At 37.8% G+C, this 26,920-nt stretch overlaps 1 protein-coding gene across 9 annotated transcripts in view; it reads left to right on the forward strand.

Annotated features, from left to right (window-relative positions):
* The window catches only part of METTL25 (methyltransferase like 25), a 122,780-nt gene that overhangs the window by 5,757 nt on the left and 90,103 nt on the right, over positions 1-26,920 (forward strand). For 6 of the 9 annotated variants that reach the window (XM_055236253.2, XM_055236257.2, XM_055236255.2 and 3 more), the window contains exon 2: positions 25,126-25,290. The exons of the other annotated variants lie outside the window; for them this stretch is intronic. In XM_055236253.2, coding sequence (XP_055092228.1) covers positions 25,126-25,290 — 165 coding nt within the window. The remainder of the gene's footprint in view (positions 1-25,125; positions 25,291-26,920) is intronic. 9 annotated transcript variants of the gene reach the window in all.

A 26,920-nucleotide genomic window follows, 5' to 3' on the forward strand; every position in this document is an offset into this window, starting at 1 on the left:
ACCAGGTCAAGGTGGTGATGGCAAAATTCAGAGATCGGAGCAGGTGCAAATTTAAGAGGTACATTCTGGAAACAGGAGAGATACAAAAGGTCCGAGATCTAAGATCTGAGTATAAACGCTACGCTGCCTGAATCCCCAAATGATCTCTTAACTCCACATGCCTGGGAGACCTAGAGATCCTAGCAGAAACACTGGCAAAAAACTTTTGAGAGGCAGAGCTTCCCCTGGCTAGAGATTTGCAAGTTTGCTGCACCTTCAACAGAGTGTATTCCCTAAAGTACATACAACTTGGGTAGTAAATATCAGAAGCCTTATTGAATTCTTGTATGAAAGGGCAAAATTCAAGTTTGGCAGAGCAACTGGAAATTTAGACTAGGGAATCTTTGAATTGTAAAAAAAGGAACTACAGAAAGGGTAAGCCTCAAAATCTAACTAGAAAATCTACCCAAATCTTTATCTGACTACTAAACTCTGCAGGCTCAGGTATACCACCAGACAGTGGATAAATAAAAAGCAACTAAGCAGAGACATCAGCTGCTGCACTCTGAAAGGGGGATAGTTTTCAGTTTGAGTCAAAACAAGTTGACTTCCTACTATTAATACAACAACAACCACCACAAATCCTTAGGAAAACAAAATAGATTCACTACAATAAAGTATCTGCCATTCCATTTTTCAGCTAAAAAAAACTACTAGATGTTAAAAAAAAAAAAAAAAAGGAAAGTGTGACTCTAACTTAGGAAACTAATTCCAAGTAAGCCCTAATGCTGGATTTTAGTTCCTATGATGAAAGAATTAAAGGATAGTGTGACCCATATTTAGGAAAAGAAGAGTAAGTCAATAAGTGCTGATCCTAATTGGGCTAAGGTATTGGATTTCAGTGGCTGTTATGAATATGTTCAAAGAGCTCAAAGAAAATACACTGGGTGAATTAAAGGAAACTATGGTATTAAGGAATATTTAATTATAGTACCTACTTTATGCCCCTTTGAAATGAAAAGTACACACTCACTGACACACAATTGTATTAATGTTATGTATTATCTATTGCTGCATAACAAGTGGTTTAAACCTATACTATCTCATCAGTTTCTGTGGGTCAGGAATTCAGGAGCAGATTAACTGGGTGGATCTGGTTTGGGATCTTACGAGGTCCCAGTCAAGATGTTGGCTGGGGCTGTAGTTGCCGAAGGCTTGATTGAGGCTGAAATATTTGCCTTTGTGATTATCTCATTCACATAAATGGCCATAATATTTCATTCGCATAGGTGGCCGTAATATCTCATTCACGGAGGTGGCTAGTTGGTGCGGGCTGTTGGCATGAGGTCTCAGTTTCATACCATGTGAACTTTTCCTATGGGGCTGCTTTTGTGGAAACTTTTGTGTTTACGTGATGTTCTTGTTTTTGTCTGCATTCAGACATGATTATGAAGTTGGCATGGTCACAAACCTTGTCTGATGTTGGTGTACTGAGAAATTTTTCATGTTTAGTAGGAAAGACTGTGGCCTACATGTTAGTTCAAAGTCAGCTGTGAGCTGACATCTGTCTGTTATTCTGGGGTTTTTTTCTTCCCTTTTTTAAAAGTAGGGATAATATTATCTACCTTCTAAGACAGCAAAGATTAAAGATGATGTATACATAGCACCTAGCATAGAACTGAGAATATAGCATGGGTTAATAAATTGTGGCTAATAAATGATTATGATGGTTATGATGATGATTGGTAGTGATGGTATAATTAGGTCTTTACTTGGAAGAAATAAATTGTCCAGAGCTCCTGGAAGTTTATGTTCTAAACAAATATATTTTTTGCCATATTAATAAATAGCATACTATTGTTATTGTCTGTTGGCTTGTCTGTATCTGCAACTAAATTATAAACTATCAAAAAACAAAGGTACAATGTTTGTCTTTTTCACTATTTTCAGCATCATAAACAGTTTTTGTTTATAGATGAGTAAATTAAATGATTCTATTTTTACATTAAAATTGTTTATTTTTAATTGGCAAATAAAAATTATGTATGTTGATTGTGTACATCATGTTTCAAATCTTGAAGAAAGAATGAAGTTAAACATAGATCTAATAAAGAGTTATTGAAGGCACTCCTTGCACATGTCTAGTACTCAACTAGACATTTATTATTTAAGGTTGATCCCTAAGTTATATTTATTATCATTGTGTATGATAATAAATATTACTTATGTGATCCAACTAATAGATTTTTAAATTTATTTGAAGAGACACAAATCAATAACTGTTTTTTACCTATGTGGAAATATAGTACTTTATTTAGTACATTACAGATTACAATAAAATACCCTGGGAATTTGGAGATAAAATCAGAACAAGTATCACTTCAGGTTAAAATGTCTAAAAGTTAGTACATAATATAGGCGAGATTAACCATCTGCAGCAAAAAAGCCAGTAGAGATAGCTTCTAAATATTTTGCTGATAGGATAAATATGACCTATATCTTATTTTGGAGATTAAGATTTTGTTATAGCTCCTTCAAGGAAACCAGACTGTGTTCTTAGGAAGTAATGACTGCGTGTGTAAATCTGTAACATTCTCAGCAGAATCATCATTGATCTTCAGAAATTAATTGTTTAATGGAATCTAGAAAATTCTTCTGAAAAGCAAGAGGGGAGAGATAGTCTAAGTCAGGATAGCCAAAATATTTTATGAAACAGAAATTGATCAATACAACAGAAGCAACTTAAGCACCTTACTTAGCTTGCTGAAAATTTTAAGAATATCTGGCCTCGGCCGGGCGCGGTGGCTCACGGCTGCAATCCCAGCACTTTGGGAGGCCAAGGCAGGGGGTAACGAGGTCAGGAGATCGAGACCATCCTGGCTAACATGGTGAAACCTGGTCTCTACTAAAAATACAAAAAATTAGTCAGACATGGTGGCGGGCGCTTGTAGTCCCAGCTACTCGGGAGGTTGAGGCAGGAGAATGGTGTGAACCCAGGAGGCAGAGCTTGCAGTGAGCCAAGACTGCGCCACTGCACTCCAGCTTGGGCGACAGAGTGAGACTCCATCTCAAAAAAATTTTTAAAAATTAAAAAAAAAGAATACCTGGCCTCATTTGTTCTCATTGCAATTCTAAAATTAGGAGACTGTCCTAACAAATGAGTGTTACAGATTATTGTTATAGGTATATTTCTCAGTGGAAACTAACACATTTGTATTTCAAAGTCAACATCTTATAATGTTATTTAAATTAGCTGGGGAAAGCCTAACGAACTCTCAGGAATTCCAGTTTCTGTGCCTGCGAAAGCACAGGGATCCTCTAAGGCACTGAGCCTCCAGGGACTTTCTCTTGACTTTTCTTTTCAGTTTCTTGAGGCCATATGCTGCTTCTCCTGTTTCATATTATTACTCAAATGTTCCTACCAGGGTTGGGTGCTGAGTAAATGTTTACAGAATCAGTTCCTTTTGGTGATCATCTGGTGTAATTATTTTACTACCATTTTAATTGAAAAACACAGAAAGTGTATATCTATGATAGATTATTATTTTATCAAGCTTGTCTTTTTTTTTTTTTTGCATCTTATAGATTAAATGTTTTCTTGGCCATCCTAAGTAGTTTTTATTGTTGGTGGTGGTAGTAATTCGAATGCATTGAAATTGCACTCATATTCAATTTGAAACATGAAGGCAGAAAGCATGTTGTTGGAAACAAAGTGAGAGCACAACGGAGAAACAATTAGTGTGTTCCGTTTTACTCTGCTGTATGTAACTTTTGTTCATTCACTTTCCTTATATATTTTTCTGAATTCCATTTTCTCTTTTTCAGTTTTTCTGAGTCATTTTAGATTTCAAATGTAAAAATAATATTACGTTATAATAAGATAGTGGCCAGTGTCAGCCCCATTCCGGGAGAACTTCTGTAATCATAAGTAAGAGAGAGCTGCAATGCAAACAAATCTTTGAGAACCAAGGATAATTTTTCTTTTTGTCTGTTTGATATATAGAAAGTGTCTTCAGATTTTCCTTTTAGATAAAACTATTTAGAACTTAAATTTATTTTATAATTTTTAATGGTATCTCCTCCACTACTTTCCCCTCTCCCCATATCTTTCAATTATTAGAAGTTCAGTAAAACAGAGTTCATGGAGATTCCTTTCGTCTGTTGCATTTTTCCTCATTCTACTTATATTATACTGTTTTCCTGTGTTTCGCCAATCATCATATATTTGGTTGCCTCTATTAGTTTGGATTTTTAAAATTTTATATCAAATCATTAAACTTTCCTTGTAAGCTTATAGTTATGGTTACCTGTTATCATCATTTATCATAATTTAAATTCTTTCCTTGGTTTTAAAAAAAAACTTTTCTACATGATTTCATGCCTTCTGGAGTCTGTATTTATTTTGTTTACTCATGACCTCAGTGGTTTAAGCATTCCTTCTATAAATGACATTATTATTCTTCCTGTTACCTCAGTTCATAATCCGCCAGTTCCTCTTCCTCTATTACTCTTGCATTTGCTGGTTTTCATTCCCATAGAAAATAGTTCAGTGTCACCTCTCCTTTTTAAATCTTGCAACAGAATTTTTGTAATGGCTTCCAACCTGTTGTTCTTGCCTTTAGACTGTATTTCATTTGTGTTGCCACTCAACAGCTTTCAGATTTATTGTCCAAAACCATAGTTCTGATCTTGTCATTCTTCAGCTCAAAACCCATCAGTAGGTCTTCATTTCCTACAAAATAAGGTTCTTCACCTTTGGCTTTATCTTGTATCTGCTCTTCAGCTGGAACTTGGCTACTAATATAAACAAATAGGAGACAGCATGGAAAGAATATGGATTTTAGTGTCAGTCACACATAGTTTTGAATCCTGGCTCTGATACTTTAGTACTTACAATCTTGTGCAATTTAGTGAAGCTTTTGCAGCTCGATTTCCCCTTTTGAAAAATGGGAATCCTAATTCTTGTCTGAAAGGTCTCTATAAAAGTAAATGAGATATATGTTAAAACGTAGCGTACAAATGACTAGGCCCCATAATAAATAATAGCCACCTTCTTCCTACTCTGATTCTCTCAGATGGAGGCAGACTAGATGCAGAGTCAGAAGACCTGATTCTAATCCATCGCTAACTCTGATTAGCTGTGTTATCTTGCACAGGATGTTTAACTGTAGGGCTCAATTTTCTCATCCGAGAAGTAACTGCGTAAGTTGTTCACCTATGGCAGAGGTAGAAAAATAGCCACTGCCAGACTCGTGTGGCTTAGAAACACATCTCATTTAACCAATATGGTGCCTACATTTTTTTTAGCCAACATTTCAACATTGACAGATTTCAGATTTAACACACACACATACACACACACAGACACACACCCCTGGAATTGTAGCTTCTGTGGAAAAAATTAGATTTGGCCATTTTGTTGCATATCTCTGTGTGGCAGACAGCTTCCTTTTGGGGGATATATCCATTTCCTCTAGCTTCATGAATAGAAGTAATCTGCCTGGCCCCCTAAGGTACCAGAGGTTCAGCTCTTGGGTTGCAGGCTCCAATCAGTTCCCTCGTACCCCCGAAAATGAATTCAGGAATTTGTTTCACCTTCTCAAAGGAGACTGATAACCAAAAATAGTTGTAAGTCAGTTGAATAAAAGATACCTAGGGTTTCTTCCAGTTCTCAAATCCTAGGGAAATACAATGATTTAAATATTTTATCTTCAGACCTTATTAGTCCCTGCTATTAACACCATGGTCATGTTGAAGGGCTGTGTCAATCTGGATCTTGAAATGAAAAAGTCTATATAACCAGTCATTAGTGGGTCACCTAGATAATAAGGGATTCAACTTCATACATGATCAGACCCCTGATCAACTTTGATTATGAAGATGGGTGAAATAATTTGATGTTCCTAATTTTTAAGATATATCTTCAGCCAAAGCAGAAGGGAAGAGGTTTGATGAAATGGTTTAGTATTATCAACACTTCTCTTGGAATTTTCCCTCTACCCTTAAACTGTATACTTCAGCTGCCTTGTTCTCTGAATGGACCATGTGTTTTTTCTCTAATTTTGTTCTTGCTATCCTGTTTGTTTAGAGCTTTCCTACTTCCATCTGTATAATAAATATTCATTTATATCACATCTTCTTTCAAAGCCCAGGTCAGATTACACTAAATTAGTAATGAAATTACTCATTGTATATTATTTTATTCATATCTTCATTAGAGCACTTAGTCCACTGTGTTATGATGATTTGTTTTCTTTAACTCTCCAGTTTTCTTTAACTCTCCACTGTGTCCTGGTGTGTAGGATATAGTAAGTGACATATAGTAGACACAAATTCAATGTTTTGTGTCTGGAATTGTTTGTTCCTCCCAGTGGGTTCTTGGTCTTGCTGACTTCATGAATGAAGCCACAGGCCTTTGCGGTGAGTGTTGCAGCTCTTAAAGATGGTGTGTCTGGAGTTTGTTCCTTCAGATGTGTCCAGAGTTTCTTCCTTCTGGTGGGTTCATGGTCTTGCTGACTTCAAGAATGAAGCCGCGGACCTTCGCGGCGAGTGTTACAGCTCTTAAAGGTGGTGTGGACCCAAAGAGTGAGCAGCAGCAAGATTTATTGTGAAGAGCGAAAGAACAAAGCTTCCACAGTGTGGAAGGGGACCTGAGCAGGTTGCTGCTGCTGGCTGGGGTGGCCAGCTTTTATTCTCTTATTTGACCCCACCCATGTCCTGCAGATGGGTCCATTTTACACAGTGCTGATTGGTCCATTTTACACAGTGGTGATTGGTCCATTTTACAGAGTGCTCATTGGTGCATTTACAATCCTTTAGCTAGACACTTTTTACAGAGTGCTGATTGGTGCGTTTATAATCCTTAAGCTAGACACAGAGTGCTGATTGGTGCATTTTTACAGAGTGCTGATTGGTGCATTTACAATCCTTTACCTAGACACAGAGTGCTGATTGGTGCATTTATAATCCTCTAGCTAGACAGAAAAGTTCTTCAAGTCCCCACCCAACCCAGAAGCCCAGCTGGCTTCACCTCTCAATCCCCCCTCTAAACAGGACACCCCAACTGCTGTTGGGAATCGGCCGATGACCGCTGTAGCTAATCGCTGCTGGATAGGGGTGAAGAAGGAGCCCTGCAGTTGTAGTGTCCTCCAGAGGGGAACTCTTTAGGCCAGTGAAAGGGCCAGCCTGTCAGTCCAGGGATCCTTGGTAGAAGTTGTTTGTTGAGCTCATTTGGGGTTCCATTTGTAAGACCATCTGTAACTTGATGTCTTCAATCCTAGAGGAAACAGATTTGACAAGGAGGTTAAAAATACAGGGCCCGAAGGCGAGTAATAGCAAGGTGGCTGCCACGGGACCTAGAAAGGGGAGAAGCCATGTCGCCCAACTCGAGGTTCGTATAAGAGTTTGAAAGGTGTTGTTTGATTTCAGAAGCCTTTTCCTGTAAATGCTGGGTGGCATCTCATACTATCCCTGACTGGTTAGTGTAAAAACAATACTTTTCCCCTAAGAAATTGCAGAGTCCTCCTTTCTCAGCAGTGAGGAGGTCTAGGCCTCGGCGTTTTTGGACAGTCACTGCCGCCAAAGAGTCTATTTGGGATTGTAAAGAGAAGACCTTCAATTATCAATTATAGGCTTTAAATTTACGCTGGTTTTTAAAGCAATAGGGTATACTGTTTTTTCTTTACTACTTCTATCTCTTTCTCTCTTTGACTCCTTTGTCTCTCTCTTTCTCTCTCTGTCTCTGACTCCTTCTTTGTCTCTTCCTCCCTCTGTCTCTCTAACTTTCATCTCTTTCTCTCTTTCCTTTCTGCTGGTCTTTCCCTGCCTCTGCCAGCTGCTTATGCTGCTCTTCTCCCCTCTCCTTCCTCTTTTTGATGGCTCCGGCAGTGTAAGACTGCCACCTCCTTGGGTTTTTGCACTGCATGCAATAACTCCATGATTTCCTTGTGGTATTTGATGGGGGTTCCCCCAGAGGTTAGGAACTCCCTTTTTTTCCATATTGCAACATGGGCGTGTAGGCTTAAATGAGCACACTTACTATCTGTAGCAAAATCTCCCAGTTACAACTGAGGAGGTGAGAGAAATACCTGGCTACAGGCTGTCCCAGGATTCCTCAGATAGTAGCAGACCTTGAGGACAGTCATCCGGGACAGGAGATTAGCACTGAGAAGGCCATGCCAGTGTCCAGGAGGAAGTAAATTTCCTGGCCCTCAATTGTTAAAAGTACCTGAGGCTCAGGGAGGGTGATGATGTGAGCTGGTGCTTGCCCCAGGCACCCTCAGCCCTGTTGTTGGATCATCTGGTTGGGGGCTTCTGACCCAGAGAATCTTTGCCCTCTGAGGCAGTGTGCCTTCCAGTGATTGCCTTGGCATAGTGGACATGGACAAGGGGGCGGCTTGTTTCTCGTTGGGCAATCTTTTTTGAAGTGTCCTTGTAAACTACACTGATAACAAGCCCTACCGGGTGATTGGCCTGCTCCATTTTCTGTCCTCTCTGAACCACCAAGGTGTGTCTGTCTGAGGGCCATGACTAGGGCTGTGGCATTTGTCTGATTTCGCTTTTCCTTTTCGGCCTGTTCCTCTTGATCGCTATTATAGAACACCAAGATTGCCAGGTTTAATAATGCCTCCAGATTTTGTTCAGGGCCCAGGGCTCACTTTTGGAGCTTTCTCCTGATATCTGTGGCTGATTGGGTAATAAAGTTATCTTTTAAGATCAATTGACCCTCAAGTGAGCCGGGTGGCAGGGGAGTATATTTTCTTAAGGCCTCCTGTAGGTGCTCAAGGAAGTCAGAAGGATTTTCTTCCTTTTCCTGAGTTATGGTGGACATCATTGAATAATTCATGGACTTTTTCCTAATTGTCCTTACTCCTTCTAGAACACAGGTCAACAGATGTTTATGACTGCAGTCCCCACGATCTGAGTCTAGATCCCAGTGGGGATCCATACTGGGGACGGCTTGCTGACTGGTAGGGAATTTGTCCCTTCCTTTAGCTGTCATTCTATCATTTACTTGACTAAGATACCAGGTATCTCCAAACTCTCGTGCTGCAGCTAAAGCTGCATTCTTTTCATTAAAGGCCAGGGTTTGATCTGTCAATAGCGTGACGTCTCTCCAAGTGAGATCGAAGATTTGCCCTAGACCCTGTAGGACATCTATATACCTATCAGGATCATCTGAAAGCTTCCCCAGGTCTGCCTTGATCTGCTTTAAATCAGAGAGGGAGAAGGGGACATGTACCTGGATTGGGCCAAATTCCCCTCCCCCTACAGCTTGAAGAAGACATAACGAATAGCCCGGGGGTTTTTGTGGTCCTTTGGAGATTTCTTTGCTTGTTTCCTTCTGGGCAGGGGAGATTAGAGGAGGCTTATCATTAACAGGAAGGGGAGCTATAGGGAGGCTAGTATATGGGGGTAAGCTGAGAGGTCCTCCTGTGGGATGTAAATTGCAAGCTTTGCATAGTTGTGTATTCTCCTTCAATGAAAAGAAAGCTTGGACATAAGGTATTTCACTCCATTTGCCTTCCCTTTTACAGAAAAGCTCAAGCTGCAGGATAGTATTGTAATTTGTACTGCCCTTAGGTGGCCATTTTTCCCCATCAGAGAGAGAATATTGGGGCCAGGCCATAGTGCAGAAAAAACTGAGCCACCTCTTTTTTAGGGTTTGCAGGTCAAATTGGTCCCATTGGCTTAGGATGCATTTCAAGGGTGAGCCTGTTGGTGCCTGAGTGTTTCCCGTCTGAAAGACAAAACCACCTGTGATTTTGGTTTGTTTCTCCCCCTGCCCAAGAACCCACAAGGGTCCCTGGACCCTGCTGATTGGAATAGTTGCACTCACCGACGCAGCAACAGAAACACTTTTTGCCCAGGAACCTGCAACGGTCCCTGGACCCTGCTGATTGGAATAGTTGCACTCACCAACGCAGCATCAGAAACACTAGTTTTCCTTCTAGACCACAAGGAGGACCGAGGAAGGTCGAATTTAGTGGCCCTTACCGACGCATTCTCGAAAACCTGCACCCTTGCATGTCCTCCTAGACCACAAAGAGGACCCAGAAAAATCGGATTTAGTGGCCTTTACTGACACATTATCGAAAACCTGTTAAGAGTCTTAAGCATTCTTCTGTTAGTATTGGGACCTTACCACTGTTCTATAAATATGTTATGCCCCAAAAATAAAGTGGAGGGCCATACCCTGAGGGAGGGAAGGGATCTTGAGGGTTGGAAGAGTGACACCTTTTGTCCTCACTTGAATAGGAAGGATATCATTTCTGAAACTCCCCATATCCTAGCTTCAGGAATAACTTTTGTTAGCCCTGCTTGTCTGAGGAGGGATCCTAAAATTCCAGATAGTCCCTCCTACAACGGGGCTTTGGGCAAAAATGATGTCTTTCTGATTGGTGAGCCCGGGTGCCTAAAGAAGGGAATAGAGTCCTGGAGTTTATACTAGAAATCATTCTTATAGGAGAAACTAGAAAAGCATCAGAGACAGGGAGTGGTTTTTAGAAGCGGGACTAGCCTCGGAGGAGAGAGGTGAGAGGAAGTTTGTCTGACAGACGTTAGGACCCAGGAGGCAAGGGTCAGGATAGATAAGATAGATGAGTGAGTCTCGCTTGGGCGACATAACTTCGAGAGTTCTACTCATGGCCACAGGGTCAACCAACTTGTTGTCGGGACCCCGGAGCTGATTGGCTTTTCTCTCTGTCAACCCTTGGCTCAGCCCAGAAGTACAGGAAAAGCAGAAGCTGGTTCCAGGCAAACCAATGCTCCCAACTCCAAAGAGCCAGGGGTTGTTAGAGAGCCCTTTCCCAGAAAGCCTAACACGTGTCTAGTCTGGAGGTCATGCTAGTTGCTTTTAACTGGCTAATAGGTGCCCAGTTTTAGCCCCCAAATTCTAAGGAAAAATAGGACAGAATAGCAAGTGAAAGGGGTCCGATGGTACTCACCGCTTGGTGATAGTCGCTTTGTGATCACCAAAATGTGTCCGGAACTGTTTGTTCCTCCCAGTGGGTTCTTGGTCTCGCTGACTTCAAGAATGAAGCCGCAGACCTTTAAGCCGCAGACTCTTTAAGATGGTGTGTCTGGAGTTTGTTCCTTCAGATGTGTCCAGAGTTTCTTCCTTCTGATGGGTTCGTGGTCTTGCTGACTTCAAGAATGAAGCCATGGACCTTCACGGCGAGTGTTACAGCTCTTAAAGGTGGTGTGGACCCAAAGAGTGAGCAGCAGCAAGATTTATTGTGAAGATTGAAAGACCAAAGCTTCCACAGTGTGGAAGGGGACCTGAGCAGGTTGCTGCTGCTGGCTGGGGTGACCAGCTTTTATTCCCTTATTTGGTTCCACCCACATCCTGCTGATCGGTCCATTTTACACAGTGCTGATTGTTCCATTTTATAGAGTGCTGATTGGTGTGTTTACAATCCTTTAGCTAGACACAGAGTGCTGATTGGTGCGTTTACAATCCTTTAGCTAGACACAGCGCTGATTGGTGTGTTTTTACAGAGTGCTGATTGGTGCATTTACAATCCTTTAGCTAGACACAGAGTGCTGATTGGTGCATTTATAATCCTCTAGCTAGACAGAAAGATTCTCCAAGTCACACCTGACCCAGAAGCCCAGCTGGCTTCACCTCTCAGTTTGTTGAATTTAATATGGTTACATAGAGAGTATGTGGGCATTCCAAGCGTATAGAACAGTGTAAGCAAAAGGGTGAAGCTGGAAAATTAATTATAAAGCATATTTCAGGACAGTTAGAAACATGGAGCAAAGTATTAATATATTTTTAAGTAGCTAAAAATGATGTCAGAAAAAAATATTGCAGATAAGTTTTGGAGTCTTGGCTGTTAAACTGTTTGAAGTCATCCTTCCATGGGGACAACAGTAGTGGTCTAGAGATGAAGGATGTGTGCTGAGACAAGGTGATGGCAGTGGAATAGAAAGGAAGTGATAGTTTTGAAAGATGCTGTACAGAGAAAGTTGGTAGTTCTTGGTGACTGTTTATATAAAGTTTAGAGAAATGGAAGAATCTAAGGTAATTCCAAGATTTTGATTGCGAACTTACAGAATAATAATGAACAAATGGTACCACTAGCAAAATTAGGAGAATCAGCAGAGGAAGCTGGGGAAATAATGTATTGCATTTTAGATATATGTTGCTGTGGTCTGAATATGTTCCTCCAAATTCATATGCTAAATATTAATTGCCAGTGTGATGGTATTAAGAAGCAGGACCTTTAGTAGGTGATTGAGTCATGAGGGTGGAGCCCTCATGCATGAGATTAGTGCCCATATGAAAGAGGTAGAAGGAAACTGACCACCCCTGCTGCATGTGAAGATGTAGCAAGGGGCACCATCTTGGAAGCAGAAAGCAACCCTCAATATACACCAACTATGCTGGCGATTGGTTTGATCTTGGACCTCCCAGCCTCTAGAGCTGTGAGAAAAAAAAAAAATTATGTTCTTTATAAATTACCCAGTCTCAAGTATTTTGTTATAGCAGGAAAGGATTGAAACAGTTGTGTTTGAGGTCTTCCATGTAGAGATATTTAAGAAGTCCCATTCAGTGCCTCCCAATCCCTCACCTACTACCTTAAGTTTTTAGAAATGATTGATATGTTTCAAGTGTCAACTGTCACTACTCTGGGCAGTAGGCTGAATTAGTGAGGTCCAGAAGTGATTGAAATGAATTTAAACCTACTGATGTTTGCGAAGAAGGAATAGACAACCTTTGAGCATCTCTTTTATGACCTTTATAATATCAGTATTCTTCAACACTGTGGTCATTAGTAGAATTAGGAATAGATCAGTGGAATTTATCCCTTATGACCTCAGAATGCGTGGTTACCCTTATATCCCAATTTAGGTTTGCAAAAATTACTTAGCATTTTATCAGTGTGAAATTGTAGTTGTGGCCAATACAACAGGTATAATCTCTGCCTTCAAAAATGTACATCTCAATAAGGAAGATAACAGATATCAATAATTGTAGCACAAAACAAAATGGAAGATGAATGGATTATACCTTTCTAAGCAGAATTTTATTCTAGTTTCTTCCCATTTAATGTGGGAATTATACTTTTTCTAGATTAAGTAGTATATGAAAGTCCATGCTCTGAGCATTGCTCAAGAAATAGTTTTCAATCTTTATAGTTTTTAAATTATTGAATTTCCAATTATATGACAGTACTTTTATCGAAAACTAGTTGATTTCATTTTCCAGATAAATTTTTCAACTCATACAAATTTTTAAACTCATACATTCATTCCTCTTTTTCAACATTCTTTATCTTCTAAATTATAAACATGTACATCTCTCAATCATTGTATTGCTTTCATGAGTTAGTTTTGATAATTCTCTGCAAGAAATTCTAGTCCCCCTGCTTCTGCAAGTCAAGCTGTTCTTCATTTGTAATTTTATTCTTCTCCATGTGTTTCTTAAAAATTTCAATGCCATTTTATTGGGAACTGAAGTAATCTATGACAATTATTTTTAATTTAAATCATCACAATATTTTTACAATTTATTCAGCGTTTCACCACAAATGTCTCTATTTTTGACAACAGTTACTTCTCAAAATTTATCTTAGTTTACTATCTTTGTATCTGTTGACTATAAAAGCATTATCCAAACACAGTGAACCTATTGTCTGGAACACTTTCATTTATAAACCTTTAATACTGCTTAATACTTTATAATATTTCCTACAAAAGACAAATGTGGAAGCATAATCTTATTGTTAAATTATCTTTAAATAATTACTTTTTGGAGGGGGAGAGTCATTTTTAATCTTCTTTGCAAACTTTAATATTACAATTTATTGGCCAGGTGCTGTGGCTCACACCTGTAATCCCAGCACTTTGGGAGGCCGAGGCAGGCAGATCATGAGATCAGGAGTTTGAGACCAGCCTGCCCAATGTGGCGAAACCCTGTCTTTACTAAAAATACAAAAATTAGCCAGGCATGGTGGCAGGCACCTGTAATCCCAGCTACTTGGGAGGCTGAGGCAGGAGACTCTCTTGAACCCGGGAGGCAGAGGTTGCACTGAGCTGAGATCATGCCATTGCACTGCAGCCTGGGTGACAAGAGCAAGACTCTGTCTCAAAAAAAAAAAAAAAGAAAGAAAATATTGTAATTTATTTCTACTTTTGTTTGTTTTCAGTATTTTTTTCTGTTCATCTCGTATGTTAATTTAAAAAAATTTTAGTCAAAAAAGTAAATATCTCATGTGGCTGATTCTTCTCTGGATCAAGTGGTTGCATGCGTCACCTAGCATATCTCTAGGATTATGCAAAAAGACAATAAACTTGCCTTTATTACAGATTTAAACCTGCATCATGCAAATTTATTATAACCATTTACTGTTAGTAACATATGTTGTCAAATGGAATATGCTGACCTGTATGTTTGGTATCTTAAATTATTTCTAGTTTTTTGTTAGCTGGGTGAAAAACCTCAGCTTAGTAATTAAAATTGTGAAGAATGAAAGAGGATCTGTTTAATAATGAAAATACTCGAGAGTAAAGTTTAGTTTTTTAAAGTTAGACTAATTTTAAAGTATGAAATTTAGTCTACCAGTGAAAAAAGAATAATCCCAGATTGTTTAGGAAGTAAAAAACTACTTAGTTTTTCTGCTTTGAATATTTAAAATAATCTCTAGAATCAAGAGGAAAAACAGTTAATTGAATTGTTTGTCGTAATTTAACATTGTGTGAGATGAAAGGTAAGGAAACTGTGAAAGATAGTAATGTTAATATCTTAGGTCACAAATCTCATTTAATAGCTAATTTAAATGAATGCTATAGAACCGCTGCATCAAAACAAGGCTTAAGTATGCACAAATATTCACAAAACTTTACGTACAGTTTTAGGTGATTCATAGTCCTCGTAAACTCTTAGACATCAGGATAAGAATTGCTGGTTGAAAACATTATTAGTATTACAATTGTTTGAATTCATCTTGATTTAGGCCAACACTTGTGCTTCTTCTTTATTTTTTTTTCTTGTAACTTCTGATTTCTTAAGAAATATTCCATTTTCAAATATTTATTTAACTAATTTTTATCAAGTGCTGAAAACTGTTCGTTCTCCTCTGAGTAAACACTGCATTTCAGGTTCAGCCACAGAGTATCAGACCAGTGTCTTTAGGCTGTTACCAATGACAGTCACTGAAGCTTAATTCTTCCCTTTTACATAATGATTGCAATCAAATGGGGAATTTAAATTTAACATTTAGGTTGGGTATTTTACTTGTTCATTTTCTGTACAGCAATTACCTTGAATAATGGCCTGTAAAGAATAAAATTGACCTAACTTTTATGAACTATACACATCATTACAAAAACTAAGGAAGTAGTAAAGAACAAGATCTGGTGGAGATAGGGTAGGAGCTAGATAGAAAAAAGTATGTGTTTACTGCAAAGACCTTTCGCTTGTTCCTTTTACTTGGCAAATGATTGTAACTAAATTCAGTCGAGAGAGTAGAATAAACACATCTATTTTGCATTAATGTTGAAAGGGAGCTTAGAATAAGAATAGAAGATGAAATTGAACTCAAATTAATGAAATGCACAACGGGAAAGAAAAATACAGTTTTAAGAGAGGGGTATAACTTAATTCTACTCCCTCAAAATCCCTTATTAGTAATTTAGTTATGTTTACATTTACAGTTTTCCTGAGACAGAGTCCTTTATGTGCCTTGAGTCAATAATAAACAAACTGGCCGGGTGCAGTAGCTCACACTTATGATCCCAGCATTTGGGAAGGCTGAGGTGGGAGGATTGCTTAAGCCCAGGAGTTTGAGACCAGCCTGAGTAACATAGTGAGACCCTGTCTCTAGAAAAAATAAATTTAAAAAATTAGCTGGGCACAGTGGTGCATGCCCTTATCCCAGCTACTTGGGAGGCTGAGGTGACAGGATCACTTGAGCCCTGGAGATCAAGGTTGCAGTGAGCCATGATCATGCTGCTGCACTCTAGCCTGGGCAACAGAGTGAGACCTTTTTTCAATTTTGACAAAAACAACAACAATAATAAACAAATTGAGAAGTCTTAATTATTTTTGGAAGCCCAAAAGTCTAGGCCCAGATCAAGATATAAAGAGAGGTATTGGTCTTCTCAGTAAATGGGCAGTGGCAGTGGCAGTGACTAAGGTAGTGATATTTTGAGGTGCTGTGGGGCAGTGGAGCCTACAGTGGTGTTCAGAAAAGACAACCTAAATAAGAAATGATGTATCTTTGGTCAGAAAAAGAGAACAGAGGTTGATATCAATTCAAAGCAATTACTGCACTGAAATAAATATATTTTTTAGTATACTTTACATCACTTTTTAACATTTTACAATTTGAAAATTATTTTGTATTTTGCTAACTAAATTATATTTGATTTATCAAATTTGAATTTATTATTCAGAAAATATTTATACATATTTAATTTATTCTTAAATGCTTCTCATTTTAAATGAAGTTTAAAGTTTATTGGATTTCTGGGAATTTAGTATCTGTTGTTTTTTGTTATTTTTTGAAACAGTTTGAGATTATGGGAAATTAAAACATTCTCGTGAAGCAAACTTGAAACTTTATTCCAGGTATTTAAGGCATAGCTGAAATTATATCTACCATATTTCACATCAAATTTAGTAACAAGTGTCATTAATACTAAAACTCTCTCCTGCACTTGAAAGTTGATCCTGGGACATGATGCCCAGTGCTAACCAGTGGATTAGCAGAAACCGAGTAATTCTTGCTTTCATCCTACCTAGAGCGTAGTACCCAGTGTTAACTATTGGACCTCCATGTTGGTTCTGAAGGTGCAGTTCATCCATCCTTAGTCATGCCTTCATTCTACTGATGGAGATCTTGCACTCAGGTTCTAGAGTCCAAATCTCCTTTCTCCCAGCAGGTCCCACATTTAAAAGCTAAGTGTGCATATTGATCTTACCCTCAATTTCTTCTCTAGTAGCCTATAAGATGTTCTGGCCTTAAATATTTGAGATTTTAAAAATTCTATACGGTGTAAGGAAGGGATCCAGTTTCAGCTTTCTACATATGGCTAGCCAGTTTTCCCAGCACCATTTATTAAATAGGGAATCCTTTCCCCATTGCTTGTTTTTGTCAGGTTTGTCAAAGACCAGATAGTTGTAGATATGCGGCATTATTTCTGAGGGCTGTATTCTGTTCCATTGATCTATGTCTCTGTTGTGGTACCAGTACCATGCTGTTTTGGTTACTGTAGCCTTGTAGTATAGTTTGAAGTCAGGTAGCGTGATGCCTCCAGCTTTGTTCTTTTGGCTTAGGATTGACTTGGCGATGCGGGCTCTTTTTTGGTTCCATATGAACGTTAAAGTAGTTTTTTCCAATTCTGTGGAGAAAATCATTGGTAGCTTGATGGGGATGGCATTGAATCTATAAATTACCTTGGGCAGTATGGAACACTTTTACACTGTTAGTGGGACTGTAAGCTAGTTCAACCATTGTGGAAGTCAGTGTGGCGATTCCTCAGAGATCTAGAACTAGAAATACCATTTGACCCAGCCATCCCATTACTGGGTATATACCCAAAGGACTATAAATCATGCTGCTATAAAGACACATGCACACATATGTTTATTGCAGCACTATTCACAATAGCAAAGACTTGAAACCAACCCCAATGTCCAACAATGATAGACTGGATTAAGAAAATGTGGCACATATACACCATGGAATACTATACAGCCATAAAAAATGATGAGTTCATGTCCTTTGTAGGGACATGGATGAAACTGGAAAACATCATTCTCAGTCAACTATCGTAAGGACAAAAAACCAAACACTGCATGTTCTCACTCATAGGTGGGAATTGAACAATGAGAACTCATGGACACAGGAAGGGGAACATCACACACCAGGGACTGTTGTGGGCTGGGGGGAAGGGGGAGGGACAGCATTAGGAGATATACCTAATGCTAAATGACGAGTTAATGGGTGCAGCAAACCAACATGGCACACGGATACATATGTAACAAACCTGCACATTGTGCACATGTACCCTAAAACCTAAAGTATAATAATAAAATAAAATAAAATAAAAAACAGAAAACAAGTGGGAAAGAAATCTAAAAAAAAAAAAAAAAAATTATATATTCCAATAAATTTGGAAAGTTGATCCAAGTGTTAGGACACTCAGTAACTTAATTTGGACTTAATGGTTTGAGGGTTGCCTATTTATGTTGTAGGCCATGTGTTAGGAATATATATTAATATATAGTTAATTGTTCTCCTCTATGTTTCCATGTGTTCTCATCATTTATTTCCCACTTATGAGTGAGAACGTTTGGTATTTGTTTTTCTGTTCTTGTATTACTTTGCTAAGGATAATGACCTACAGCTCCATCCATATCCCTGCAAAGGATATGATCTCGTTATTTTTTATGGTTGCGTAGTATTCCATGGTGTATGTAATCTGTACAGTAAACAGTCATGACAAAAGTTTACCTATGTAACAAACCTGCACGTGTATCCTGACCTTAAAAGTTTATATATGTGTATATATATAATTAAGTACATAATTGTATGTGTGTATATGAATATACATGTATATACGAGTATATATGTATTTATCTGTGTGAATTACATAAAAAAAACCCAATGAAATAGATATTGTTCCCCATTTTATAGATGAAGAAATTGAGTCTTGGAGCAGGTAAATAAATTGCTCATGGCCACAGGGATAGACATTCTGAGAACCAGAATTCAAACCCTAGTTCTTCCTCATTCATTCATTGAGTACCTTCTATGTGCTGTACATTATTCTAGGTTCTGAGGATACAGCAGTGAATAAAAATTCTTGTCTTCTTGGATCTTGCATACTATACCAGATGGTGATAAGTGCTTTAAAAAATTAATAAAGACTCAGAGGGTGATGAGAGTTCAGTGGGATTGCAATTTTAAATGAGACTGTCAGAGAAGTTTTCACCAAAATGGTAACATTTGAGCAAACACCTGAAAGAAGAGTGAGCCATGAAAATTCATGAGGGAAGGTGGTCTCAGACAGAGGTTAAAAGCAAGTGCAAAGGCCTGAGTAAGCTCATTCCATGTGGCATTCAGTAGAATTCTAACTGGGAGTTGCTGAACCCCCTTCAATCCATATTGAACATTTGTTGTCTGCGTACACTATAAATAGTAAAACACTAAGTCTCATAGACAATCAAGTTATAACAAAGTAGCTTTATTCAAGTTTAGTTTTTAACTTATACATAGTAGGTACCCCTGAATTGTTTATTTTTTATTTAGCAAATCAATTTCTAAATTTCTATTTCTATGCGTATTTTTGTTTCCCCTCAAATTAAACTATGAAGAGTCTGTTAGAGTTAAAATACTGTGCGGGCAGATCACGAGGTCAGGAGATCGAGAACACGGTGAAACCCCATCTCTACTAAAAATACAAAAAATTAGCTGGGCGTGGTGGCGGGCGCCTGTAGTCCCAGCTACTCGGAGAGGCTGAGGCAGGAGAATGGCGTGAACCCAGGAGGCGGAGCTTGCAGTGAGCCGAGATCGCGCCACTGCAGTCCAGCCTGGGCGACAGAGCAAGACTCCGTCTCAAAAAAAAAAAAAAAAAAAATACTGTGGTTACATTTTTCTATTTTTACATGTAATTTCATTTTTATAAGTAATGTAGTTAAGTGTGAAACTGCTTTAGGAATGGTTAAATACACTTTATACATTCAATGTGATGTTAATATTGGTACAATAAGGACATGCATGTCAATATCTTGTTAATTTTATTCCTTCTAAGAGCATGGTTTGCATGTTTATATAACATATTTTTTCACTTCATATGCAACTATAAAGTGAGCTGAAATAGCTTAGGCAAAATGTTTTCTAGCACATAATTGGATGATATAAATTGATTTCTTTTGAAAGCAATAGTATATATTCTGTTTTCTTCCCTTGGTACATTATAGGATTAGGAACAGACTCAAAACATTCGGAAAACTTAACTCATCCCATCTTTAATTTTCAAAGTTCAATAAGACAGACTTTAGCTTTTGGTTAAGCTGTATTAAACAATTACCAAAGATTTAAGTCAAAAGTCAACTGCTGTGAAAGGCAAAGCCTTAAAATGTTTAAGTTTGCATTGAATAAAAGTAAATTTCCGTTTTAGAAAACATGTTCAATTCAACTCAACCTATTGAGCATTGTCTATCAGAGTTTTATTGATAAGGGAGAAAAATCAACTATGAAGCTATTGCAATAGTATTGGAGAGCGTTAACAAGGTTTGAAATACAGTAGTGATGGGGGAGGGGGTTTTCAAATGAAGGACATTTTTACATCAGAGTTGATGGGTGGCTTAGCATATGGATTGATGGCACAAGCATTTCAGATAATGTGAAGGCTTTTAGCTTTGCCACTGGGTGAGTGATAAGGCTATTAAACAAGTTAGAACATAGAATAAGGGAAAGGTTTTGGGAGCATGAAAGTGTTCAGTTGAGTTTTGAACCTTTTGAATTGAAGACATCTGTAGGACATTTATGCAGGAATGAATACAAAATACTTCTACGTCATTGTGAAGATTATAATTAAGAGGACACTGTTGATTTCTTCTTGAAATTCTGGGCCATAAGACAGATGTAGGCTGTGTGATAATGTTGATAGTGACCTTTTCCCAACCCTGTAACAGCAAAATCTTAAATTTAGTACACAATTGCATTTTACTTTATGTCACATTCTAAATGTTTTAAATCACCTTTTTCTCATCTTGAGATTATAAACATTCACTGGTGCTATTGAAGTCCCTGTAGTGGCCTCAGTGACTGCTATTACCACAGAGCCTTAGGAGAATTTATTTTCCTTTTATAGTTGATGATGCTACAATAGTAACTGTACTGAGGGATTGGTGTCATTCATGCATTCATTCATGCCTTGTGCTTAGTATTGTTGCTTTACAACTGGGCATAAAGCATAGGGTTACTTTGTTTCTGCAAATAGATATCATAATAAGATTTTACAAAGATATTTCTTTTTCAGAGACTTATTATTTTATATGTAAAATGACTTTTTAATTTCTTAAAACTTTTTTTTTTGACTCAGGATCTTGCTCTGTTGCCCAGGCTGGAGTGCAGTGGCATGATGAGGGTTCACTACAGCTTCGACTTTGCAGGCTCAAGCAGCCCTCCTCAGCTCCTCAAGTAGCTGGGACTACAGGTGTAGGCCACTGTACCCAGCTAATTTTTTAAAATTTTAGGAGAAATGAGGTCTTGCTATGTTGCCCAGGCTGATCTCAAACTCCTGAGCTCAGGCAATCCTCATGTCTCAGCCTTCCAAAGTGCTGGGATTACAGGCATGAGCCACTATGCCCAGCTAATTTCTTGAAACCTTAAAATTACTTTTGGTGGAGAGGGAGGTGTAGAGTGGAGTGAAGAAAGTGAAATAATTAATAAAATATAATATCTTAGGATGTCACTGTATATTGATCTCTGCCAGAGGGAATACTTGCCAGACTTGATTCTGAGAGTCAGGTCTCCCTAGTGCTTTCCTTTCTTTTTGAGATAGAGTCTCGGTCTGTCACCCAGGCTGGAGTGCAGTGGTGTGTTCTCGGCTCACTGCAACCTCTGCCTCCCGGGTTCAAGTGATTCTCCTTCCTCAGCCTCCCAAGTAGCTGGGACAATGCTTTTCTTTACTGCTGTCCTGCTTGATTTCCTTTGTTTGTCCACTGTACTTACAACTGTGGCATGCTAATGGAGTGTGGGAATTAATACCAAGGTCTTAATTCATACTACCTTGGATTCATCCACCTAGTGTCTGTACAAACTTTGATACATTACAGCCTTCCTACGTCTCAGTTGTTTCCTCTGTAAATGAGGATAAGAGCATTATGTCTACTTACAAAACTGTCACATGAAAGGTAAAGTGCTTAGCACAGTGCCTGGTGCATAGTATACATACAGTAAATGTTAAAATAATAGGGATGAATTATTGTAAGACCTGACAGTACTCTGTTTTCTTTAAAGTGCTGTATAACATTCAAGTAGGACAACAGACATTTATTTTTATTTACTAATTATAAATATTATACATTCAGTGATTGTTTTACTTTATTTTTATTTTTAAAATTTTATACGTTTTTCTGCCTTGAGATTTTTATAATCCAAGATGTATATATATGACTCTTCTATCTTTGTCCTTGTACATTGGTCCCTTGTATACAAACAAACAATTGAAAAAAATAAACTGAGATATATCCTGGTCTCATGTTTGTAGAAAATAATCTCCCCTGCCTCTTTCCTTCCCTTCTTCCCTCATGACCAAATAGCCTATCTTTTAAGAACCCATCTTATAACTTGTCTTATCAGAAACCTTTGTGGAATAGTGATATGGGGTACATAAAAAGTAAGAGTAAGTAAAGATGATAAGTAAAGCATATATAAAGCAGAACAGGGACTTCCAGTAGAGGGAGATGTAGGCCAAACAATCAAGCTGTATAATATGCAGGTGCGAGAGGCAGCAAATTTTAAAGTTTTCCCTGCATAAAAAATCTAAGTACTAATTAATTACTAAATATAAGTTAAGTAACACTGGAATTTCTGTTTTGCTAGTTGCCAAATCCAAAGCGATTATACAAGTACCTAGGGAAGAACTGTGAGGACTATATGTATGTATTGCCATTGTCCCATAACTTTCTCACAGAACTGTTTCAGAGATGGAGTCAAGACTAGATCATAAACACCTCTCTCTCTCTGTCTTCCTCCGTCCTTCCCTCCCCCTCCCTCTCTCTGAATCTTTAAAAGTAGCAAGTAATGGAAGTTACAGGCTGGATAACTTGAAAACAAAGAAAGTACAGCAGCTATATTTCCATAATTCAAGAATATTTTTTCATGGAGTTCTAGACTATCTGAGTAAATTAGGGTTAGCCCTAAATACCATAAACTATTGGACTGAATTAGAACACTATCCTTTTTTAAAAATATATTGTTGTAAAGATAATATTGTAACTCAGATCTTTAAATTTCTAAAATTGCTGAGACCTGTACTTAAAGGAAATTAACAGCATTTAATTCATGTTGGTGGATTTTTTTCAAGTTTTCTTCAGTAGGATAGTTAAGTTGATTTTAACGTTTACATTTCCAACAGAAACATCACAATTCTTTCTTTTGGCAACGTTGTCCAATAGCTAACTATTATAATGGTCCCTCTGCACTTGGAGATTTAATACTCTTATTCTATCACACTCTACAAAATTGCTGCCTTGGAACTTAGGGATGTTGAGACTCCCCTTAAACCTGAGAATTTCACTTAATAGTTGACCGAGTTTTCCAGTTTGTATCATGGCTAAATATTTTGATGTGGATTTTATTACTTTTGGCTGAGTTAGTAAATTCAGTTTATAAAATATCTGTAGAAATTTACATCATTCACAACATATATCTTAAATTAATTTACTCTAGTAATTTTAATTGATGTTTAGTTGGTTCAGAAATGGAAGGTATGTGTCTCTGCTGATTTTATTCATATTAATGAATTTGGTAAACATTACCACCACCAGCTTAATAGATATTAGCTTAAATATGTAGTTTTTATTTAGAATTCTACAAACTCTCATCACTTATCTTACTTATCTTGCTTTAAGTTTTGTCAGGTAACATTATGATTTTTCGTGTTTAAGAATATTTTTATAATTTAATAAGTAACTACAGAAGATTAGGTGTGCTAGAGAAGACTTCATAGCCTATATTATGGATTTTTTTGGTAGAACTAAACTTCTTCCCTAGGTTGCAGCATAGTTTCATGAGGTGAACATTTTGCATACTTCATTTAAGCCTAAAAGATGTGTGTTTTTTTGAATTATTCAAAATTAATTTTCAGTGAATGGGCCTGATTGGACTTCCCTGTCTAATGAGCTCCTTTGAACCACTACAGACAAATTGGAAGGCTTTCTTTTAACTCCTTTAAATAAATTGCCTTAAAAATGGCCATAGAACAATGAGATTGAGCTAATCTGTCAGTGTGCCTATGTGCATCCATCATAATAAGCAGGGGTGTGCTTCAGTAATAAGCTTTAAACTCACCTACTGAAAGCAATGAAATTTAATTCTTATATGTGCTTTGTGTGTTCATTGTAGTTTGATGGTAAGCTGTCCTTGCTGTAGTCACTCAAAGATTCAGGCTGAGGAATGTTCCGTCTTGACACATGCTTCGATTACAGAGCTGAGACAAAAAAGAGTACTGAATCTTCTGACACTCTTAAAACTTCTGCCTGAAAATGGTGTGGTTCACCTTGGCAAGATACAGCCACACCTGAGTTCAACAAGGTTCATGATCCTCCTACAGAGAAGAGTACTAGATATTTGCAAACAGCACAACAGTTTATCATTCTAGTCTAAATTAGTGAGTATTTGGAAACTGCTGACAGTTACACACTAAGCTTATAGAATGTCTGGTTTAAAACTGGCCATGGGAAGAAAATGAGTTGTTTTCACCAGGTTATAACCTGATTCGTTTTGGAACTCATATTGACAGTGCATTGAGCACATGCACCCCGCCCCCCTGCCACAAGTCTGCATCATCGAAATGATGCAGGAACCGTTTTGCAGGGACATTTATATACCACTGGGGATATTACCATTGTTCATCATGCGCTGTGGACAGGGAGTAACAGTGTTGCCCGGGCTGACTGCCTTTAAATGCACAGTTATAGGCCAGCTAGGACAGTTCATAAATTTAATAAATACATTACTATTCAGATTTTAACCAACCTTCCTTCCTTCCTTCCTTCCTTCCTTCCTTCCTTCCTTCCTTCCTTCCTTCCTCCATCCCTCCCTCTCTCTCTTCCTCCCTCCCTCCCTTCCTTCCTCCCTCCCTCCCTTCCTCGCTTTTCTCTCTCTCTCTGCCTCTGTCTCTGTCTCTGTCTCTTTCTTTCCATAAAAAAGCCTGATTGTAATTTGGAGTTTAAATTTTTAATTTCATAAAATATTAAGAGAAAACTGGGTGTTCCATATAGCTAATCGTTTAAATAGTAAATATAAATGGAGCCATTAGATATATTGCCAAAATTCACAACAAAATGAAAATATTGGAATTTGTTATAAAAATTAAGTGTTCATTTGTTGTTTATTAATATCACACTAATTAACCATTAATTATTGCTGAAGACTTTTTCTATCTTCACTTTTTTAGGTATGACTGATTTTCCCAAAATATTTTGTGAAACTTCTCAGAAGTTGGTGAGTGTGGAAGCCTTTGCTCTGGCTGCGAAATACTATTCTGTACAAAACTTGGGAATATGTACTCCTTTTGAACAGTTGCTTGTAGCCCTTCGAGGAAATCAAAACCAGAGAATTGGTATGTCTATTTATGTGTGTGTATATGTGCTTTTTAGGTACTTAGAAGCAATACTTTCTTCATATATGTATATCTTTCCCAAATATTACTAATTTATTGTTAGACCTTAGTATATAAGCCCTGACAAATTAGCTATTGTTTAGAAGAGTAGCTTTTCCCCTTGTACTATATTAAACAGAACAACTTACAGATCTCCACATTTTTTTCTACATTAACTCTTGTAACTTCTACTTCAGATAGTTTCTGCCCCTCAAACACAGATCACAGTGAGCTACTACAAATGCCAAAATCTACATTATTTTTGTTGCAGCAGGCTAATGTTCTCTATGGGAAGAGGGTGAGAAGAGTGTGGAAGGGGACATTTGGGGATGTGGGGAGAAGCGTGAGTGTCAGAAAGTGGGAATGGTACAAATTAAAAAAAGCAAGTATGATGATGTGGTAGATTTAAACTCAGCCATATCTATAATAATATTCAATGTAAATTGTTTCTGCATGCCAATTAAAAGGCAGAGATCAGAAGGCTGTGGTTAAAAAAAAACTCAGATTCTTTTATCTTACATAAACCTCTTTCATATCTCTTATTTGATCCTTATTTTTCCCCACCTTTTCATTTTGAAAATTTCCAAACCTACAGAAAAGTTACAAGAATAGTACAATAGACCCTGTACACTTTTCACCTAGATTCACCATGTGTTCACATTTTGCCACATTTGTTGTAGTTCTCTTCTACACACACACACACACACATGCACACACACACACACTCCTCTTTTTCTGAATCTTTTGAATTAAGTTGTAGATATTGTAGCATTTTACTCTCAAATACTTCACTCTGTATCTCAAAATAACAAGGACATTTTCCTACACATCCCATAGTTTATTGGCACACTCAGGATTTTAATGCTGATACAGTAATATTGTCTAATAAGCAGTCTCTATTCAAGTTTCTTTACTTTTTCCAAGAATATCTTTTAGAACCATTTTTTTTTCTTCATACAGGAATTAGTCTAGGCTCATACCTGACATTTAGTTGTCATGTCTATTTAGTCTTTTCAATCTTAAATCGTTTCTTACCCTTGCTTTTGTTTTTCCTGACACTGATACTTTTGATATCTATAGGCAGGTTTATTTTATTGTTTCCCCAAGATTAGATTCAGGTTATGCATTTTTGATAGGAGTACTACTTAAGTGATTCCTTTTTCACATATCAAATTAGGAAGCACATATAATTTTGTCACATTATTGGTGACACTAAGTTTACTCACTTGGTAAAGGTGGGTCTGCTGGAGTTCTCCATTGTAAAAGGACCCTTTTATCTTTGAGTCCAATTCTTTTATTATTATTTTAATTTTTTAAATCTCTCTAACCATTTTAGGCAAAATTATTTCATATTGTTCCCCCTGGAGCAAGAGAGGGGCTGTCTGGTGAATTATGGCTCTTGGTAAGAACCATTATAGCTGCAAATGGGTTCACCAGTAACGTTACTATGGGGGCTGTAGTTGACTGGCAATGAAAGCTCTAAGGAGAACACTCTATCCCAGGTGCTGCTGACTGGCAATAAATGAGTGTATCTCTGCATCAAGGGTATAATCCTTGGCCCCTCCCCTAATGTATAAAGTTTAAGGGCCAC

The sequence above is a fragment of the Symphalangus syndactylus genome, chromosome 13, assembly GCF_028878055.3.
Source record: "Symphalangus syndactylus isolate Jambi chromosome 13, NHGRI_mSymSyn1-v2.1_pri, whole genome shotgun sequence".
Classification (NCBI taxonomy): Eukaryota; Metazoa; Chordata; class Mammalia; order Primates; family Hylobatidae; genus Symphalangus; species Symphalangus syndactylus.